Here is a 17,399-nt window from a genome sequence, read left to right as displayed (position 1 = left end):
CCAGGAGAGATGGGGAGGAGGAGGGGAAACAGCTGTGAAAGGCCCAATGCCCAGGAGCTTTCATCAACTGAGTGCTACCAGGAGCTGCACACCAAGGCAGAGGCTGCATGGCTGGCCACGGCAGGCGGGATGATCACCAGGGACAGTCCACTGCCAAGAAAGCTCAAAAAACCAAAAAAACCCAACCAACCAAAAAAAAAAAAACAAAAAACAAACACACAACCCACAACCCCAGCAAACTCATTATCTGCTAGCCAGAGGCCAAAACAAAAGATGAGGGGGTCCCTCCCCACAGCCCCAGCCTGGAGCTGGTGAGATGCCTGGATACACACCCCTTCCCACTACCATCAGATGCTGGGAAAGGCTGCAGATGGAGGAAGGAAAAGGGTGCTGTTCATGGACTTTGCTTCTTTTCTAGGCACGTCTGGCTCATAGATACTGGATACATTTGAATGCCTCCCCCCGCCATCCCATCCTCTGGTTGCTAGAAGCATCTCTTGACTTTGCCCACAGCCTCCTGAAGGACTCCTCCCTTCTCTCCCGCGAAGATCTCCAGTGTCTGCCTCTCTCACTGCTTAGAGCAGCAGCAAAGGAAAACTGGCAGGGATTCTAATCAGTTTCACTGCAGCCTGCAGGGTCCTGAATAGCAGCAGCTGCACTAAGCCGTGTCTCCTTAACTCACTCTGCAAATGAGCGGAAGCGGGGTGCCAAAGCAGTCTGCAGACTCAGGAAGACTCGCTGCTCTGCTGTTCCTTTTAGAAGGTTTCCAGCACCACCACAAATGCCAGGTATATTTTTAAATGAAAATTAAACTCTACAGCAATCTAGGCTTTTGACCTCCCTTCTGTTCACCAGGAAAGAGGCTCTGACTTGCCATTAGCCAATGGTATTGGAGTCCCACCTATTGATTTACGGTGCGGAACTTACCTGCCACGTTGTGTGCTTCCAAAGCAACGTCTGGCTCCTGACGGGCTAGAGGCAAGAAAAAAGTGGGATCCTTCTTACGGCTGCACATGTCATCAGCACCCGAATTCCCTTTCCCGTCTCTGCTCATGGCTGCCACATTGTCGGAAGCATAGAAGGCAGCCTCCTTAAGATCAGTCCCCCCTTCCACTGATGTCCCTGATAGAGCTGCACTCTCCAGAGGCATTTTTGCATCTTTAACAAAAGCAGTTATTCTCTGTTCACCTTGGGAGCACTCAAGGGCAGCAAAATCTTCTTTGTTTGGCTCCAATGTCATTAACACGCTTTTGCCTCCATCACACTGATGCGCTCTCTGCTGCTCTGATGAAGAAGTAGAGACAGCTTTCTCCATTCCTCACAGATTCTGTTGTGTCACTCAGGAAAAACAAACATCAGGACTTCATAGGATTCACAGGCAGCTGTAGCCAGAAAATCTAAAAAGGGGAAAAAATGATGAGGATTTCTCAACTGCAGAGACACTCCCCAGCCTTCCCTGGTCACACCTGCTCTCTTTAGGCCCAAGGGCATGACCTGGAGTAACAGATAGTAACAAAAGAATCTTACTGTGCCTTTCAGCCCAACATCTTTACAGTGTCACTACATGACTGGCTTCAAGTGGGGCAGAGCAGCAGCTGTTTCAGCCGTGAAGGGAAAAATATCGATACCCAGTTAAATCCCAGTATGGGATGTAACCAGGACATCCAAGTCCATGCCCTTGGTGCTATGGGATTCCAGGAGGCAATTGGTCAGGACTTTTGTTTTTCATTTCCATATGTGAACATGGCATCTCTGGCAGCACAGTGCTCTCTAGCACCATGCTAGAGCATTGACGCTTCTACCGCAAGAGCTTGTTGAGCCTAGGAGCATTTCAAGGTGATGCAGAAAGGCTTGGGGAATGAGAAAGAACAGTACAGTGCCCAAGGCACCACATGACCCTGTAGGAGACTGACCTGCTTAGCAAGATTCTGCATCACTCCCTGGCCGCAGGGTTAGCATGGAACAAGGACGAAAAAGGCTAAATGAGGTTATACAGGTGAGAAGGGCAGAAGGTGGAAGAAGCTGCTAAATGGCCAATACAGAGACAGGAAAATCGTTTAATATCTGTGCCTTGAGAGCAGTGTATCCTGCCGACACCTTGGTTCCCTCCTTGCTGGAGGAGTCAATGGGGAAAGATACAAGATGTCTGGAGCTACCCACTGGTGACGTAAGACCTTAGTGACATGCCAGGACATGTATGTGTACATAAAGACTGGTCGTGTGTCTATGTGTATCGTGAGCTGTTCTGCAGAAGGGCAGGATTATTCCACTGGTCCCTACCATGCAGCATCTCTCCTCATTCACAGGCTAACACTGCACATTTCCATCACACATTGTTGCTTTTCATTTGCACCATGCTTCCTGTTACTACAGAGCTCCGTTATCCTAGGAGCATTTTCTGTCTCCAAGTTTTGTGTTTTGTGTTGACCTAACACATGTAAACGCTCCTAAAAAGGTAAAACACACAACTTTCAATATCCCATATAATTACACGTATCCACCCTCTGTGACAGATTCAGGTATTTTCATGGCCTACATGCTCTCCCTTTATATCACCAGAGGCTACTAATAGCTGCAGTTACATTTTTTAAATGGCATTTCATGCTGGTGAAAGGTACCATGTTAACAGACTATTTCTCCCCAAGCAGGTACAGCAGAAGTGCCAGCATATCTCCCACTACCTCCCCAGGGGTAAGAGGTTTGCTACACAACAACTTGTTGGGGCCACCAACAAGGAGGCTGTAGTTCTGCAAAATGGACACCTACCTAAGCAGGATCTGGACTGAAGCTAGCCACTCACTTCATGTAATCCGAAGAGAAACAGATTTCAGTTACCACTCTCCTGGGATGCATTTGAGCCAGCCAACTAGAAGCTAAAGACTTGGTACAGCCCCTTACCATCTCCCCAGGGATTTATACTGCTACTTACAGCGTTCGTGCAAGCCACAGACACCCTATACACACACAAGTTTGGGTCTCTTCCTGTCCCCCACCCACCCATCTCCACCCCTCTGCCTGTTGAGGGGTTTTGGGAGACAGGAAGGAGAAAGGGAAAATGCTCAGCTAGTTATTCTTCCTGGGAGGTGGGCTTTATTGGAGGGCAAAATCTTGTCTCCATTTGCTTCCCCAAAGGCAATGAGATGTAGGACTGTTCTAGTCTCTCATGGAAGAAGAGTTCCCCAGCTATGGGCCAGCAACTGAGAATGCTCATGTCCCCCGGTTCCCATGAGCAACACCTGTCCTGTTGACAGTTCTACTGTTCCTGAGGGCCACAGCTTCATGGTAGGTCCTGACTGCAGAGTCAGCTTCAGCCCACTGAGGGCTTTGGGACCTTGAACTTGTTCTAGTATTAAGTAGATAGCCAGTGTAGTGTCTGGGGCACAGGATGATTAGCTCATGTCAATGTGCATTACTTTGCAGGATGGGCACTACATCTTGAAGCTCACACTGGTTCAACATCTTTCCTTAGATTCATAGCTACCATGCATAGCATTAGCCATGCCTAGAGGTTGCTGCTGCTAGGTTTGCATCTGTCCCAATGAGACTCACCATCCTAATCGGTCACAGGTGTAAGAAAGCAATTCTAGCACCACTCGCTCTTGGGGCATGGACCCAATAAAGGGTCCCTGGGTGGTTTACCACTGTGATGATCAGAGTGCAGACACAGTAAACAATATGACGAGGACTACTTCAACATGGATGTCAAGATGATTATTGATCCCAACCAATCCAGTCACACTGGGGATGAAGTTACTGTATAACCAACTTCAAATCACTGGTAAAAGTGAACACCACAACATTTCATAGTGGGTCTGAACAGAGCCTGAGCTATACTCAGGGAAAAGCAGTGACAACCATAGCTCCCAGAATCATAGCCACCATCTCTCATGGTGTGCTGCAAGGCAAAGTTATTATTGCACGTAGGAGGGTAAATCACATACATGAGCTGGAGAGGACATAAGGCTGCCCTACATAACCCCAATATGGCCATGTTTCAAATAAGCATGAATGGCTCCAGCCTCTACAATCCGGAAAGAATGCTAGCGAAAGCACAAGTGACAGCAAGCAAATGTACCAGAGAGCTAGAGAATAAAGGCACATGAGTAGAGGGAGCAAGAGAGCTAAGTTTATGTAGTAAAGGAAAGAGAAGGCCAGAGGAGAGACATGAGTCTATAAATACCTTCAAGGTAACAATATAAATGAAGGGAGGGAATTATTCACTGTCTCCTAAGAGGCTATTACCATACAAGGAGCAATAGCCTGGAGCCATTTACATAAACTGTTCTTAACCATGAAAGCAAAGGATCCCTAGAAGAGATGATAGGAGATGGAGTCTCCATCACTGCAGAGAGCCAGGAATGAGCAGAGACCAAGCATTTCTGGGAATGATGTAGAGGAGAGTCCTGTGAGCTCTGCAAGTGGGGAGGTGAGGAAATCAAACTGAATACCTGTTGTGATGGGCTTGATTCCCTACGATTCTCTGCCACCCCACCACAATTGTGCCAGCTACTCTACAGGAGCTACAAAAGGGGAGGAAAAAACCTGAACCAAACAACCACACGTTACCATGTCAGTAACACAATGAATTTGATCTTCATGCTTGTCTCTTTCAGAGCTTTCTGGAGAGGACTTGCACTGAGGAACGCTTGGCTCTCCCCCCAGTGTTGGGGAGGAGGGGACACAGCCACTGCACAACAAACAGAGATGCCTTGTGCTTATTTAAGTCTCACTCTTCCTGTCCCTGCAGCCTTGGCTCTCACACACAGTCCCCACAGAACCAGGCATTACAAAACAGAGGGCATCCCAGCAAGAAAGCCCAGCCAGTGCCAGTCACTGAGCCAAGGCTGCAGGCCTGGGTAACCTGCTACCCCTACCTAGTCTAGTTTCACCCTCAGCAAGACACACACACAAAATTGCTTCATATGTATTTGCTCCATATGTATTTGCTCTTTTTCTAGCCAGCAGGGGTAGGACCTACCAGCTGGCTTTGATTGCCAAGAGCTTCCTTTAGCAACAAGCACCATTCCACGTGGAGGCAAGACACCTGGAGAGGGCTGGCTGACTCCATCAGGAGCCCATGCATGGCATGCCTGTGCAGCACTAAGTCCAAAACACGGACAGTGAGGATCTGCTGAAATCTTTTCCCTAGGTTTTTAGGATTCCATTGGGCTCTTTCCAGTCAAGCCTACAGCTGCACATTTTCAGTGCTTCAGACTCTGTACAAGTCCCTCAGGAACATATATAATCACCACACAAAAATACCCACACTGACCTCCCACTGGGATTCCCAGCATGTACCCAATACTTTAAACACTGATACATGGCTCTCCTCAAGGGACCCTTTGTGCTCACTAAAACTGTGAAGGGTCCCCTCACCCGGCCCTTAGGGCACGGGTGGGCAAGCTACGGCCCGGGGCCGCATCCAGCCCTCCAGACGTTTTAATCCACCCCTCAAGCTCCCGCTGGGGAGTGGGGTCCAGGGCTTGCCCAACTCCACGCAGCTTCCAGAAGCAGCGGCAGGTTCTCCCTCCGGCTCCTACGTGTAGAGGCAGCCCCAAGCCCCAGGAACTACAGCCAACGGGAGCTGCAGGGGCAGTGCCTGCAGACAGGGCAGCACGTAAAGCTGCCTGGCTGCACCTCTGCTTAGGAGCCATAGGGGGGAAATGTTACTTCTGGGAGCTGCTTGAGGTAAGCGCTACCTGAAGCCTGCACCCCGACCCCGTCCAGCGCCCCAGCCCCGATCCCACTCCCACCTTCCGAACTGCTTGGTCCCAGCCCAAAGCACCTGAAGCCCTCACCCCCGCCCCTTGCACCCCAGCCCAGAGCCCCCTCCCACACCCTGAACGCCTCATTTCTGGCCTCACCCCAGAGCCCACACCCCCAGCTGGAACCCTCACCCCCTCCCGCACCCCAACCCACAATTTCATTAGCATTCATGACCCGCCATACAATTTCCATACCCAGATGTGGCCCTTGGGGCAAAAAGTTTGCCCCCTGCTGCCTTAGGGTCTCACATTGCAGTGCCCATACTCTGCCCCAGAAGAGCTGGACATGAACACTAAGGATTCTCTCTAATGGCAGGAAGATGTCACTGCCATGTGGCACAAGATACCCACTCCTTCTGCCAAGGAACCAAGTGTTCCCTCTCTAGAGTGTGCCAGCCCGAGAGAGAGAGAAAACAGGCTTCAGACGCTGTGATGCCACATGAAGACCAGAGTGCTAATTTCTTTGCTGCCAGCACAGCACTTGTCACCTATTTTTAAAAGGCGCAGTAGCGAGAAGAGGGTGACTCATGCTTCTCAAGTGCTTTCTGCCCAAGGATCCCAGAGCACTTCAGACATTAGTTATCCCAGTTTCACAAATAAGGAAACTGGAATTAAGACAAAATTTCTTTGCTTAAATACAGAATACCCACTAGTTTGGGGCATCTGAAATGAGCCACTTAATACAAAGCACCTGCAGCTCCCATTGATTTCACCTGGAGTGGAGGATGCTCAATGCCTCTGAAAAGAGTAGCAAAAGAAAACCCCTGTCTAGAGAGCTGAGTAACTGACCCATTGTGTCCACTCACGCTCCACATTAGGAAGCGATCCAGGCCTGCGGGCAGTCAGAGGTTTCGCTTCATGTAGTGTACATGGTACCACAGACCCGCAAAAAGCCAGAGCCTAAACAAGAGGCAAGATTTTCAAATTCTGATTTCTAGCACTCATTTCAAACACGTCTCTTCAGAGCTCTAGAGAGACAAGGTGGTTGAGGGAATAGCTTTTATTGGACCTACACTGGATCCTCGCGAGAGCATGGGATTTGGGATGCATGCGCGGGACCGTGTTACCATGACTACTAATGAAAGTTACTAAATTTGGAATCCATGGCTGTGACTGCGTTATAAGCGAATTCACGCAATATAGATGCACATTCTAGCGAGGATCCACCGTTCTTCTATTTATGCAAGAAATCCAGAACTATCAAAGAAAGAAGCTAGTCCAATAAAAAGGTATTGTGTCACCCAACTGGTCTCTCTAATATCCGGGGACCAACATGGCTACAACTACACTGCATATATTCAGAACTCTTACAGTTCTGACCACAGAGGAGGTTTTCTAGAGACTGGTTGTACGAAGCATATGAAAGTTTCGTTACCTAGACACCAGGTAACTCTAAAAATATTCTCCATGGTGATGTCAACCCTAGAAGAGCACAATAAAAAACAGCATTTCTAATCTTCAAAGCACTTTACAAACTAACTCACTCCAGTGGCCTTGACTAAAAGGAATCAACATCAACTCTATATGATGGATGTCATGGTGCACACACACCTCATCAGGAGACAATATGTGTTAGGGGCAATTTTAATTACAGTTTACAACTAGAATCTGTGGGAGTTCTCATGGGTTCCCTCCTTCTTGGGAAGGGCTAGTTTGTTTCTGTGCGAGGAATCACATATAACCCTTTGTCAATGCCATGCATTACAGAGGGAAAGTGGCTGGGAGTGGGGTGAGCAGGAAAGACTCACCAGCAGGAGAGGGAAAGTTTGAGAACCCAAGTAGTGCTATTTGGAACATGGGGGAAAAGCAGGAGATGGGGTTCCAGATACCAAATTAACCTTGTACAGCTGCATTTCCAGACCCGTCCAGCTCCAGAGACCAAGGGGAGAAGCAGAGAATAGGGTCTCTGGTGCTGCTACCAAGACTTTGTGAGATCGTGAATGGGCTTGTGGGAGGTACTTCCCCAGGACACTCTTGTTAAGGGATGACCATGCTACAGAAAGCCTGTGAATTCCTGAGCTCACACAAACAGTATGCTGAGAAAGTGAAAAAACCCAGAACAAGGAAGTGGTTATACAAACAACTAACAGGCCAGCAAATCTTGGGAATTCACTCAGGACACTAGATTTGTGGCCAACTGAAGATTAAGAGGTAGCTTGAGCATAGTCTCTAGATACCCACGGGGGAGATTTCGGCTAGTAGGGGGGCTCTTTAATTTATCAGACAAAGACAGAAAAGCTGAAGTTAGACTGAAAATAAGGCACTTTAAAAAAAAAAAAAAAAAAAGGTCAATTTACCCTTGGCATAACTGATCTAGGACCTGTGATGCATTATCCATCACTTGAAGTCTTTAAATCAAGACTAGATGTCTCTTTCTAACACATACACTCTAAGTCAACAAGAAATTATGTGCTTGATGCAGAAATTATTAGGTGGGGTTCTCTGGCATGTGTTATGCAAGAAGTCAGACTGGATGGTCATAGTGGTTCCTAGCCTTAAAATCTATTAATCAATTTCTGCTACCCTGCTCTTTCTGGAGTTCCGGCCAACATAAGAATTTCTCTTTACTGGTACCCTCCTGCTCCTTTATCCCTGAATCTTTATCTGACCCCACCAAGAACTCTCTTAACAGCCACAGTTCTAGGTTATGCAGCAGGATCACAGGCAGTGAACACTTCTCTGCTGAACCTGCAGACAATACCTGGCCACTTCAAGTGCATCCAGAGTCACCAGCTATCGTGACCCTAAGCAGTGCAGCAGAGTAGCTGCCTGGTTTCTGTAGCAGCCCAGTGGTAGATTAGCTCCTGGAAGAACATTCAGGTCATGAGCACCAATGTCATTAGCCTATAAAGCAAGCAGAGGATTTGGCATCCCTGTACTGGCCCCAATATAGTGTTTTTGAATTAGAAATAATAGACAGCACCAGAGCATAGTAACATGTAGGAGGTTTTCCCAAGTGTCTTACAATGAAGTAGCCATAGAAGAGTAGATTGTCTGACTTGGATGATAAATAGGCAGAATGAAGAGCATTATAAAAGAGAGGAGTCTTAAATTATATATCAGGAGTCAAGGTCATGCATCTGAGCAGGAGAACAAACAATGGCCCATAGACTCTCCCAGTTTCATTGACAGCCACTCCCAATGTACATTGGATTCTTCCCAGAGTGAGCCACCGTGCAGTGGAGCCTGACAATGCTGCCATGCCTAGCACAACCCACAGATCACTTTCTCTCTGCTTTCAGCTTGCTGAAGGGAAAGACCGGCAGAACTTCTGCCAAGCCCGAGGCATCAGAAGGAAGACAGTCTCCACTCCATGGAGGCTCTAAGGGATAGAGACAACAGCAGTGGCTTGCTGGTACGTTGGAGATTAGAGTGTGCAATTTGGTGAAGATCATAGAGGCTTTTGACAAGCTAGGAGTCTGACATTCAATTCCGCAGTGGCTAGGAGGAAGGCTAGTCACTGGAAACCTGCTGTTGACCACTCAACACCATCTCAGATTTTGGGTAACTGTATCTGGGGTGCTTTAGACTACTGTTATTTTAGATGTGTGTTTGAGAAAATAAAAAAAAACCAAGGATTTTTGGGTGAAAGCACTTGTGCATACCAATCATTTATCAGACAGAGGAGCTGTGTCCACATTGATTTATGTCCTGAAAACAAAGATTAGTTACCATAGTTTCGGGTTCAGAAAATCCCAGGTAACAGAAAGACTCTCCAAAATGTTCTAGCTCTGTGTCCAATCAGCAGTGGGAATGACACTTTCTTCCTCTCTTCCCAAACTGAGAGCCCCTATTCCCTCAGGATCACAGGCTGCTTCCTGTGGGTAATGATGCACACAGACAAGGACCTTCGCCACCGGTGACCCACCACCACCCAAACTGTTCTTTATGTAGCTTTTTGGATATTTTGCACAATTAATTCTTTTCACTTTTCTAATACAATCATGTTCTCTGGTAGCATTTCCCCAAAGGATAGAGGGACACACTTGTAAGTAGTTAATTCATTTTATTACATAGCAATGATTGACTGACATCACATCAGTCAGCTCAAGAGAATGCAAGTTAATAGAGGGCATGTGACACTGTCACATGCCCAAGTGCCTCTCCTTCCCAAGTAACCCAATGAACCCAAAGCACCTTGACACAGCACAAGCACCAGCTGTGTAGCTCTCTTAGGGTGATCAGATGTCCCGATTTTATAAGGACAGTCCCGATATTTGGGGCTTTTTTTTTTTTTAATATGGGCTCCTATTACCCTTCACCCCCATCCCAATTTTTCCACACTTGCTATCTGGTCACCCTAAGCTCTCCTATCATTTTAGCTTAAGTCAATTAAAAGAGATTTAAGCTAACCCAATAGCATCCACACATATACAGCAGCTACACCTGTTTAAAGTCACACCTTTAGTTAAACTGCTGCAACTATGTGTTTAGACTGAGCTGTTGGCTGGTGTTATCGCTCCAGGTAAACTGGTAAATGTTCAAATCTACATGGTGCAGTACCATGGGACATATTTAGCTGGGGTGCCACCACTGAGGTCCATTCGATACTCCGCATCTTGTCTTGTGTTTCACCCACTCAAGTGACACAAAAGCAAAGCCTCCCTTCCCCCCGCACCCACCCTCAAAGAGCCAAACAAAATCCTGAATGTGGACATGGCCTTGGTTTCCTCCTTCTGTCCCAGGATGCAACCAAGGCCATGTCCACATTCAGGATTTTCCATGAGCGTAGCTACTTGGAGGGAGCTGTGCTGGTGCAAACCTCCGTGCAGACGAACTACACCAGTGCAACTTACCTTCGGGGTTTGCTCAATCAGTGCAAACCCCCTTGACACCAGCACGTCTACTCTAGTTTAGCTAGACCAGTGCAAAAAATCATGGACACAGGCAAGCCCCAACCCACTCTATTCCAGTGGCTACACAAAATCAATGGGGTTATCTTGGCAACAAGCAGCAGAATTTGGGCCTGGGTTTCTAGACAGGGAACTACAGGCCAGTCAGCCTCACCTCAGTCCCTGGAAAAGTCATGGAGCAGGTCCTCAAGGAATCAATTCTGAAGCACTTAGAGGGGAGGAAAGTGATCAGGAACAGTCATCATGGATTCACCAAGGGCAAGTCATGCCTGACTAATCTAATTGCCTTCTATGACAAGATAACTGGCTCTGTGGATGAGGGGAAAGCAGTGGACGTGTTGTTCCTTGACTTTAGCAAAGCTTTTGACATGGTCTCCCACAGTATTCTTGCCAGCAAGTTAAAGTATGGGCTGGATGAATGGACTGAAAGCTGGATAGATCGTCGGGCTCAACGGGTAGTTATCAATGGCTCCATGTCTAGTTGGCAGCCGGCATCAAGTGGAGTGCCCCAAGGGTCGGTCCTGGGGCCAGTTTTGCTCAATATCTTCATTAATAATCTGGAGGATGGCGTGGATTGCACCCCCAGCAAGTTTGCAGAGGACACTAAACTTGCAGGAGTGGTAGATACGCTGGGGGGTAGGGATATGATACAGAGGGACCTAGACAAATCAGAGGATTGGGCCAAAAGAAATCTGATGAGGTTCAACAAGGACAAGTGCAGAGTCCTGCACTTAGGAAGGAAGAATCCCATGCACTGCTACAGACTAGGGAACGAACGGCCAGGCAGCTGTTCTGCAGAGAAGGACCTAGGGGTTACAGTGGATGAGAAGCTGGATATGCGTCAATAGTGTGCCCTTGTTGCCAAGAAGGCTAATGGCATTTTTGGCTGTATAAGTAGGAACAGCAGATCAAGGGATGTGATCATTCCGCTCTAGTCAGCATTGGTGAGGCCTCATCTGGAGTACTGTGTCAAGTTCTGGGCCCCACACTACGAGAAGGATGTGGAAAAATTGGAAGACGTCCAGCGGAGGGCAACAACAATTTTTAGGGGGCTGGAGCACAATGACTTATGAGGAGAGGCTGAGGGAACTGGGATTATTTAGTCTGCAGAAGAGAAGAATGAGGGGGGATTTGATAGCCGCTTTCAACTACCTGAAAGGGGGTTCCAAAGAGGAGGGATCTAGACTGTTCTCCGTGGTAGCTGATGACAGAACAAGGAGTAATGGTCTCAAGTTGCAGTGGGGGAGGTTTAGGTTGGATATTAGGAAAAACTTTCACTAGGGGGGTGGTGAAGCACTGGAATGGGTTACCTAGAGAGGTGGTAGAATCTCCTTCCTTTGAAGTTTTTAAGGTCAGGCTTGAGAATTCTATGAAATTCGCTGGAATGGGAAGACTCATCACACTCGCAATCTCATAACCCTTTCTGGTGAATTCCTGCTACTGGAATGGTTGCAAAACAATTTCATATGTGACCTACTGATTTCATTCAACTATCACTTGGCACAAATGTGTGTTTGGCCTGAAGTTTTCCATACTTGGTCTCAGGAGAACATGAAAACTGGCCTCTAGTTAGGAAAGACCATTCTTATTTCATTAGCAAAATACATATTTTCCACCCCAATTGATCCTGTCAAAAATCTCTCCTTGTAAACCAGTTTCTATGGAGTGTCACTATTTCTCCCCTTCTCAAACACCTGTTCAGTTGTTTTTAAATTGCACGATGATGGGTCGCAAGGTGATATGGTGATCTCCATACCTCTTTTTAACGTTCAGTATCTCACCAGGCTCCTCAGAAAATCTGCATGAGAAAGATCATAAACACAACACAATCCTCTGAGCTCACATTTGCCTCACCAGGAATCTAGGAGGTCTAATAAAAGTTGCAGATCCCTCAATTGTGGGGCTACCACACAATTTTTATAGCATTTTGAAAATTCGATGGGTGTCATTTAAAAAATGTTTCTATCTTTCCTCTTTGCCAAGACAGCATCCCCCACCCATGTAAACAGATGCACATTTGTCCTGTTAACCCAGACTTGCAGCAAAATGCCTCTTGCCAAATGGAAGCATCATAAACTCTTTCCGGCTCCATTCACCTCCTTGAGATGCAAACTTCAAAGCTGAACCAGGGAATTTTAATGCTAAAGTGGTTAAGTATGGGCAATCACCTCCTTTCCTAACAATCAAAAACAAGGCTCTTCCATGCCAGAGCTCTGCAAGTGGAATGTTGTACGTACACAGTTATGCATCTAAAAAACTTATTTCACCCAAGCTGCCCACACTGTATACTTTATGGTGGGATCTGCTGGGCATGTGTTTCTGGTCCACAGAGAGTCAACAGGCTACATGGACTTAGGTTCTTCCCAGTTGTTTCTTCAGGCACCCAGGTTCTTCTCTAAGGGCCTAGGCACCTAAGCATGGGGGATGCTGCTGCTATCTAAGGCCTGGTTTACTCTTAAAACTTATACTGGGATAGTTATGTTGCTAAAAGCGGGAGTGGGGGGGAAGAAATCATACCCTTAACAACATAGCTGTGCCAATAAAACCTGCAGCGCTGCCGACAGAACAGTGCTCCTGTTGGCGTAGCTAATGTTATTCGAAGTAGTAGTATTCCTGTACCAGCAGAAGGACTCCTATCAGCTTATGCTGTGTCTACACTAGGGCTATGTAAACATAGCTATGCCCACATAGGCTCCGTAGTGTGGACATGGCCTACAAGCAGGATGAGGGGCAACATGAGCTGCTCCCAGGGGCCAGGGCCAACAGCAGGACTGAAGTGCTAGTCACCCCCAAGAGCCATCAACAGATCCATAGCCACCAGTTGGAAAGGAAAGTCTAGGGGAGAAAGAGGCAGCGACTGGGCAACAGGTCAGACTGCATGGGGAGAAAGAACAGCAGGACAGAGGAAAGGGGAGCAGGAGATAGTGTGATTAACTTATTTTTAAATGGGAAGGACAAATAGACACAAAACACTTCCCTGATGTTACTCTTCCATGAAGAATTTGCTGTAGTTGCTATAGAGATACTGCATAATCAGCTAGGGGATCATGAATTTGTCTTAGACACTTCTTCCCAAAGACACACTCCACCTTATGAACAAGTCTGAGAACCCCATTTCATGGTACAGACTTAACAGCATAAAAAACAGTTTAAAATAGCCTTTCACAAGAGAGGTGTGCACAGACCCATGCCGTGTCATTGAACCCTAACTTTTGCATCAGATAGATTATTTAATCTGTAAAATTTAATCTTCCATGCAAAACAACTATTGGTGAGTCAATGAAGATAGATGAAAATAAGAACAATTGTTCTGGAATCAAATCAAATGGGAATTCAGGGAACTTGGGAAGCTCCCAAATCAATTCCCCCCCCCCCAATTAATGGCAAAGCCACATTAGGGGCTGAAGTCAGGTTAGACAGGATCCCATAAGATTTCCTTCCTCAGAGAAACCTCAAAAGATCAGCAAGACATCTCCCAAATGCCTGAATGGCATGGATCTTTCTCTGAAGTCACACTAATGAGAGCATTTAGCAGAGAAAGAGGGGCTTTTCTTCTCCCAGAGCTGGAACTGGAGAGGGATGTATCCCCAAAGGAGATCTTCCTTCTCTTCTGCTTACACAGTCGTAGTGCTGAGGCTAGGCAGGCTGGCAAATCTAGCAACAAGCATTTAGCTATATGGGGCTTTGCTGGTATTTGGATTATCTGAACTTTGTTGGTGCTAGGATCTTTGGGGAATTTGGCTCCAGGGTCTTCCATGACAATGAACTTACTGAAGAATCTGACAGGGAGAGATTTCATGCTGCAGTAGGATAAGCAGAGATATAAGCATTCAGGGACTTCAGCAACGTTATCTGGGAAAGCTATCCCTGGGGCACCTCTCTCCCCCCAGGATGCCAACATTCCCTTCCCACTACCAGTAGGGTCCCATGGTCATGTACATTTCTGCACAATTGTAGGGTTTTTTTTTTAGTTGCTATCTAATTATACTCCGTTTCTTCACCACCACCAATTAAAACAATATTCCAGCCTTTCTGGTTGCAAAACAAGCCTTCAAAACACATCCCATGTTTAAGCAATGCCCGAGTCTGCAGACAGCCTGAAACAATTGCTCTAGAGGGGGACAGGGGAGATGAACTGGCCTATTCACTGTATTGGGCTGTACTCTGCTATTTAAATGCCTACATTGTTAAATTATTTCACTGCTGATCACCTTTTATGCCAAAACCTGCAACTGTATCATACCTGCTGCCAAAGCCTCCAGCTTCTCCCTCCCTGCCTGCCTGCCCGCACGCCCTCCAGCTCCCTCCAAGGCAGTTGCTGACTCTCAACACAGAAATCCAAGCCTTGAAAAAAACTGACAGTTCAGAGGCTGCATAAAATAAACTATAATGAAGGTTCCTGTACTTGTGAGGGGGAGAGGGCTACATAGAACACAATAATTCAGGTATGATGAACCTCATGGGATGATACCTTACCCATTAGCATGAATCATAGAATATCAGGGTTGGAAGGGACCTCAGGAGGTCATCTAGTCCAATCCCCTACTCCAAGCAGGGCCATTCCCCAATTTTTGCCCCAGATCCCTAAATGGCCCCCTCAAGGATTGAACTCACAACCCTGGGTTTAGCAGGCCAATACTCAAACCACTGAGCTATCCCTCCCCCCATGCCCATTAACTCCCTGCCCCAGGCAACACCAGGGAGGACACCTCCCTTCAGGGGCCACCAACAGCATCACTTCCTTGAAGTACAGTCAATTGCCCTATTGCCTTCTTTGCCCATGCCTGTAAGGATCCCCCATCACCTCCCATGCCTAGATCAACAGCAGCCTTCAATCCTTGGGCATTACCAGCCTCCCTGTTGCATCATCTCCTACATCATCAGCATCCCTACTCCATCAACTCCACATAACCCACTCAGGCACCATCAGCATCCCTGACAGCTCCTTTAGAGAGGGCTGTATCAGCCACCCTGACATAATCCAACCACAGTTACTGGCTAGGAAGAAGCTTGCAACAGATGAGTCATGTCACTTACTGGCCTTCTGGAAGATGCTCGGACAGCACAGTGATAGGCTTGAGAACCTTGAATAGAAAGGTTCCCTATCTCTCCTCCCGCCACTGGTGTGTTACTTTATGGGGTTTTACATCTAACTCCAAAAGATTTGGCACTGTGTCTGGTCTCTACAGTAGGATTTTTTCCATCTTTAAATTCTCACCGTTGCTATCCATAGCTGTGCTCCATCTACGGGAGCAGTGCTGGGAGCACTAGTGGCCACATGGTCTAACCAGCCCCCAGCGTTTTAAGCACCATACTGTCTCACTCTGCTCAATGCAGCTCTAGATTACACTGTGGTTAGAAGTGCCAACAGCTGCTGGCACAGTATCCACACTCCCACTGGTGAAGCTCAACCAGCAGCAGCAATGGAAGAAAACTTTAGGGAGAAAATCCTAGCATGGCACATCCCAGAGCCCTCCCCATGCCAAGCATTGTGCCTTATGCACTAGCTGCCTGGTAGGATGATCCTCATTGTTATTGGCATTATGTTAACACCTAGGAACCCCAATCAAGGAGCATGTTCCCACTGTGCTGGGAGTTGTACGGACAAGTAAGAAGTCAGACAGTCCCTGCCTCAGAGAGCTCACAACCTAAATGTCAGGCAGCTCAAAAGAGGTGGACACCATACCTGATGCCCCCTTTCCTCATGAAAAGACAGCATCCCTCCTGCCTCGCCTCCCCTCCCCAGGCCCCATCAGCTTCCCTCTCATTTCCTTCCTGGAGCAGCATCAGCCCACTGCCCCCTACCCCAGCAGTCTGCCCTCCACCCCCAGCACCTGTCTTTCAGCACCGCAGCATCCACCTGAGCTCATCTCCAGGCACCAGCCTCCCTGCTCCTTCGCTCACCATCATTTCCCCAGCTACAGGGCACCATCAACTCCTGCTGACCCCCAGTTCTATCAGCCTCTCTGCAGGACACCTGGCTCCCAGCCACCCCAACGACCCCTAGCACCAGGCTCCCAGCCCTTGATCATCCCCCTGCCCCCTCCCCTGACACCAGCCTTCCATCCGCAGGCACCTGGGACTCAGTTCCCTCCGCCGTCCCTCCCAGACAGCTGGGTTGCCCTTCCGCACCCCCAACCCCCTTACTCCCTTCCCGGAATAGCTACGTCCCTTCCCCAGCTCGGACACCGGGGGCCCCACCCCCAGAATCCCCCCTTGCTCCCCTCATCTGCCGCACTGCATGCCCCCACAACCCAGACACCTCGGGCCCTGCCCCAGCAGGTCCCCGCCCCACTCCAGACACCTGGCGCCCTGCCCCCAGGATTCCCCCCGTGCCCCACACCTGGGCCCCCCAGCATCCCTCCGGGCGCCCCGCCCCGGACACCTAGGTCTCTGCCCCCAGCATCCCCCGCCCCGGGCACCTGGATCCCTGCCCCCACCCCCAGGGCTCCCCGCGCCGCGCCCGGACACCTGGGGCTCTGCCCCCGCCCCACCCTGCCCAGCTTTCAGCACCCCGGACGGGGCCGCTCCCCAGGCTCCGCGCCGCCCCCCCGCAGGGCCGGGCCGGGCGCCGAGTCCCCGGGGGCGGCTCCGCTTTGTCCCCGGCCGGCCGGGCTCCCAGCGGACACTCACCCGGTCACGCGCCGTCCCCGCCTCCCGGGCGCCCAGGGGGCCGGGCCCGCAGGGCTCCTCAGCGGCCCCGCAGCCGCCGCCGCCTCCTGCCCGGCTCCGGCCTCCGCAGCAGCACCAGCGCTGGGGACATGGTCCCTTTAAATCCCCC

General features: G+C 48.8%; 1 protein-coding gene across 4 annotated transcripts in view; it reads right to left on the bottom strand.

The window, feature by feature from the left end:
• The window catches only part of WIZ (WIZ zinc finger), a 159,608-nt gene extending 142,229 nt beyond the window's left edge, over nt 1-17,379 (bottom strand). For 3 of the 4 annotated variants that reach the window (XM_084610708.1, XM_084610710.1, XM_084610709.1), the window contains exons 1-2: nt 17,252-17,379; nt 928-1,397 (exon numbers count right to left, since the gene is read on the bottom strand). In XM_084610708.1, the coding sequence (XP_084466834.1) occupies nt 928-1,315 (388 nt within the window). In that variant the 5' untranslated portion in view covers nt 1,316-1,397; nt 17,252-17,379. Of the gene's footprint in view, nt 1-927; nt 1,398-17,251 lie in introns of those variants that run through there. The other variant, XM_084610711.1, reaches the window with a different exon arrangement.
• Between the last annotated feature and the right edge of the window lie 20 nt (nt 17,380-17,399).

This window comes from Lepidochelys olivacea (assembly GCF_965140295.1).
Source record: "Lepidochelys olivacea isolate rLepOli2 genome assembly, chromosome: 20".
NCBI lineage: Eukaryota > Metazoa > Chordata > Testudines > Cheloniidae > Lepidochelys > Lepidochelys olivacea.
This window is presented reverse-complemented; position numbering and strand designations above follow the sequence as displayed.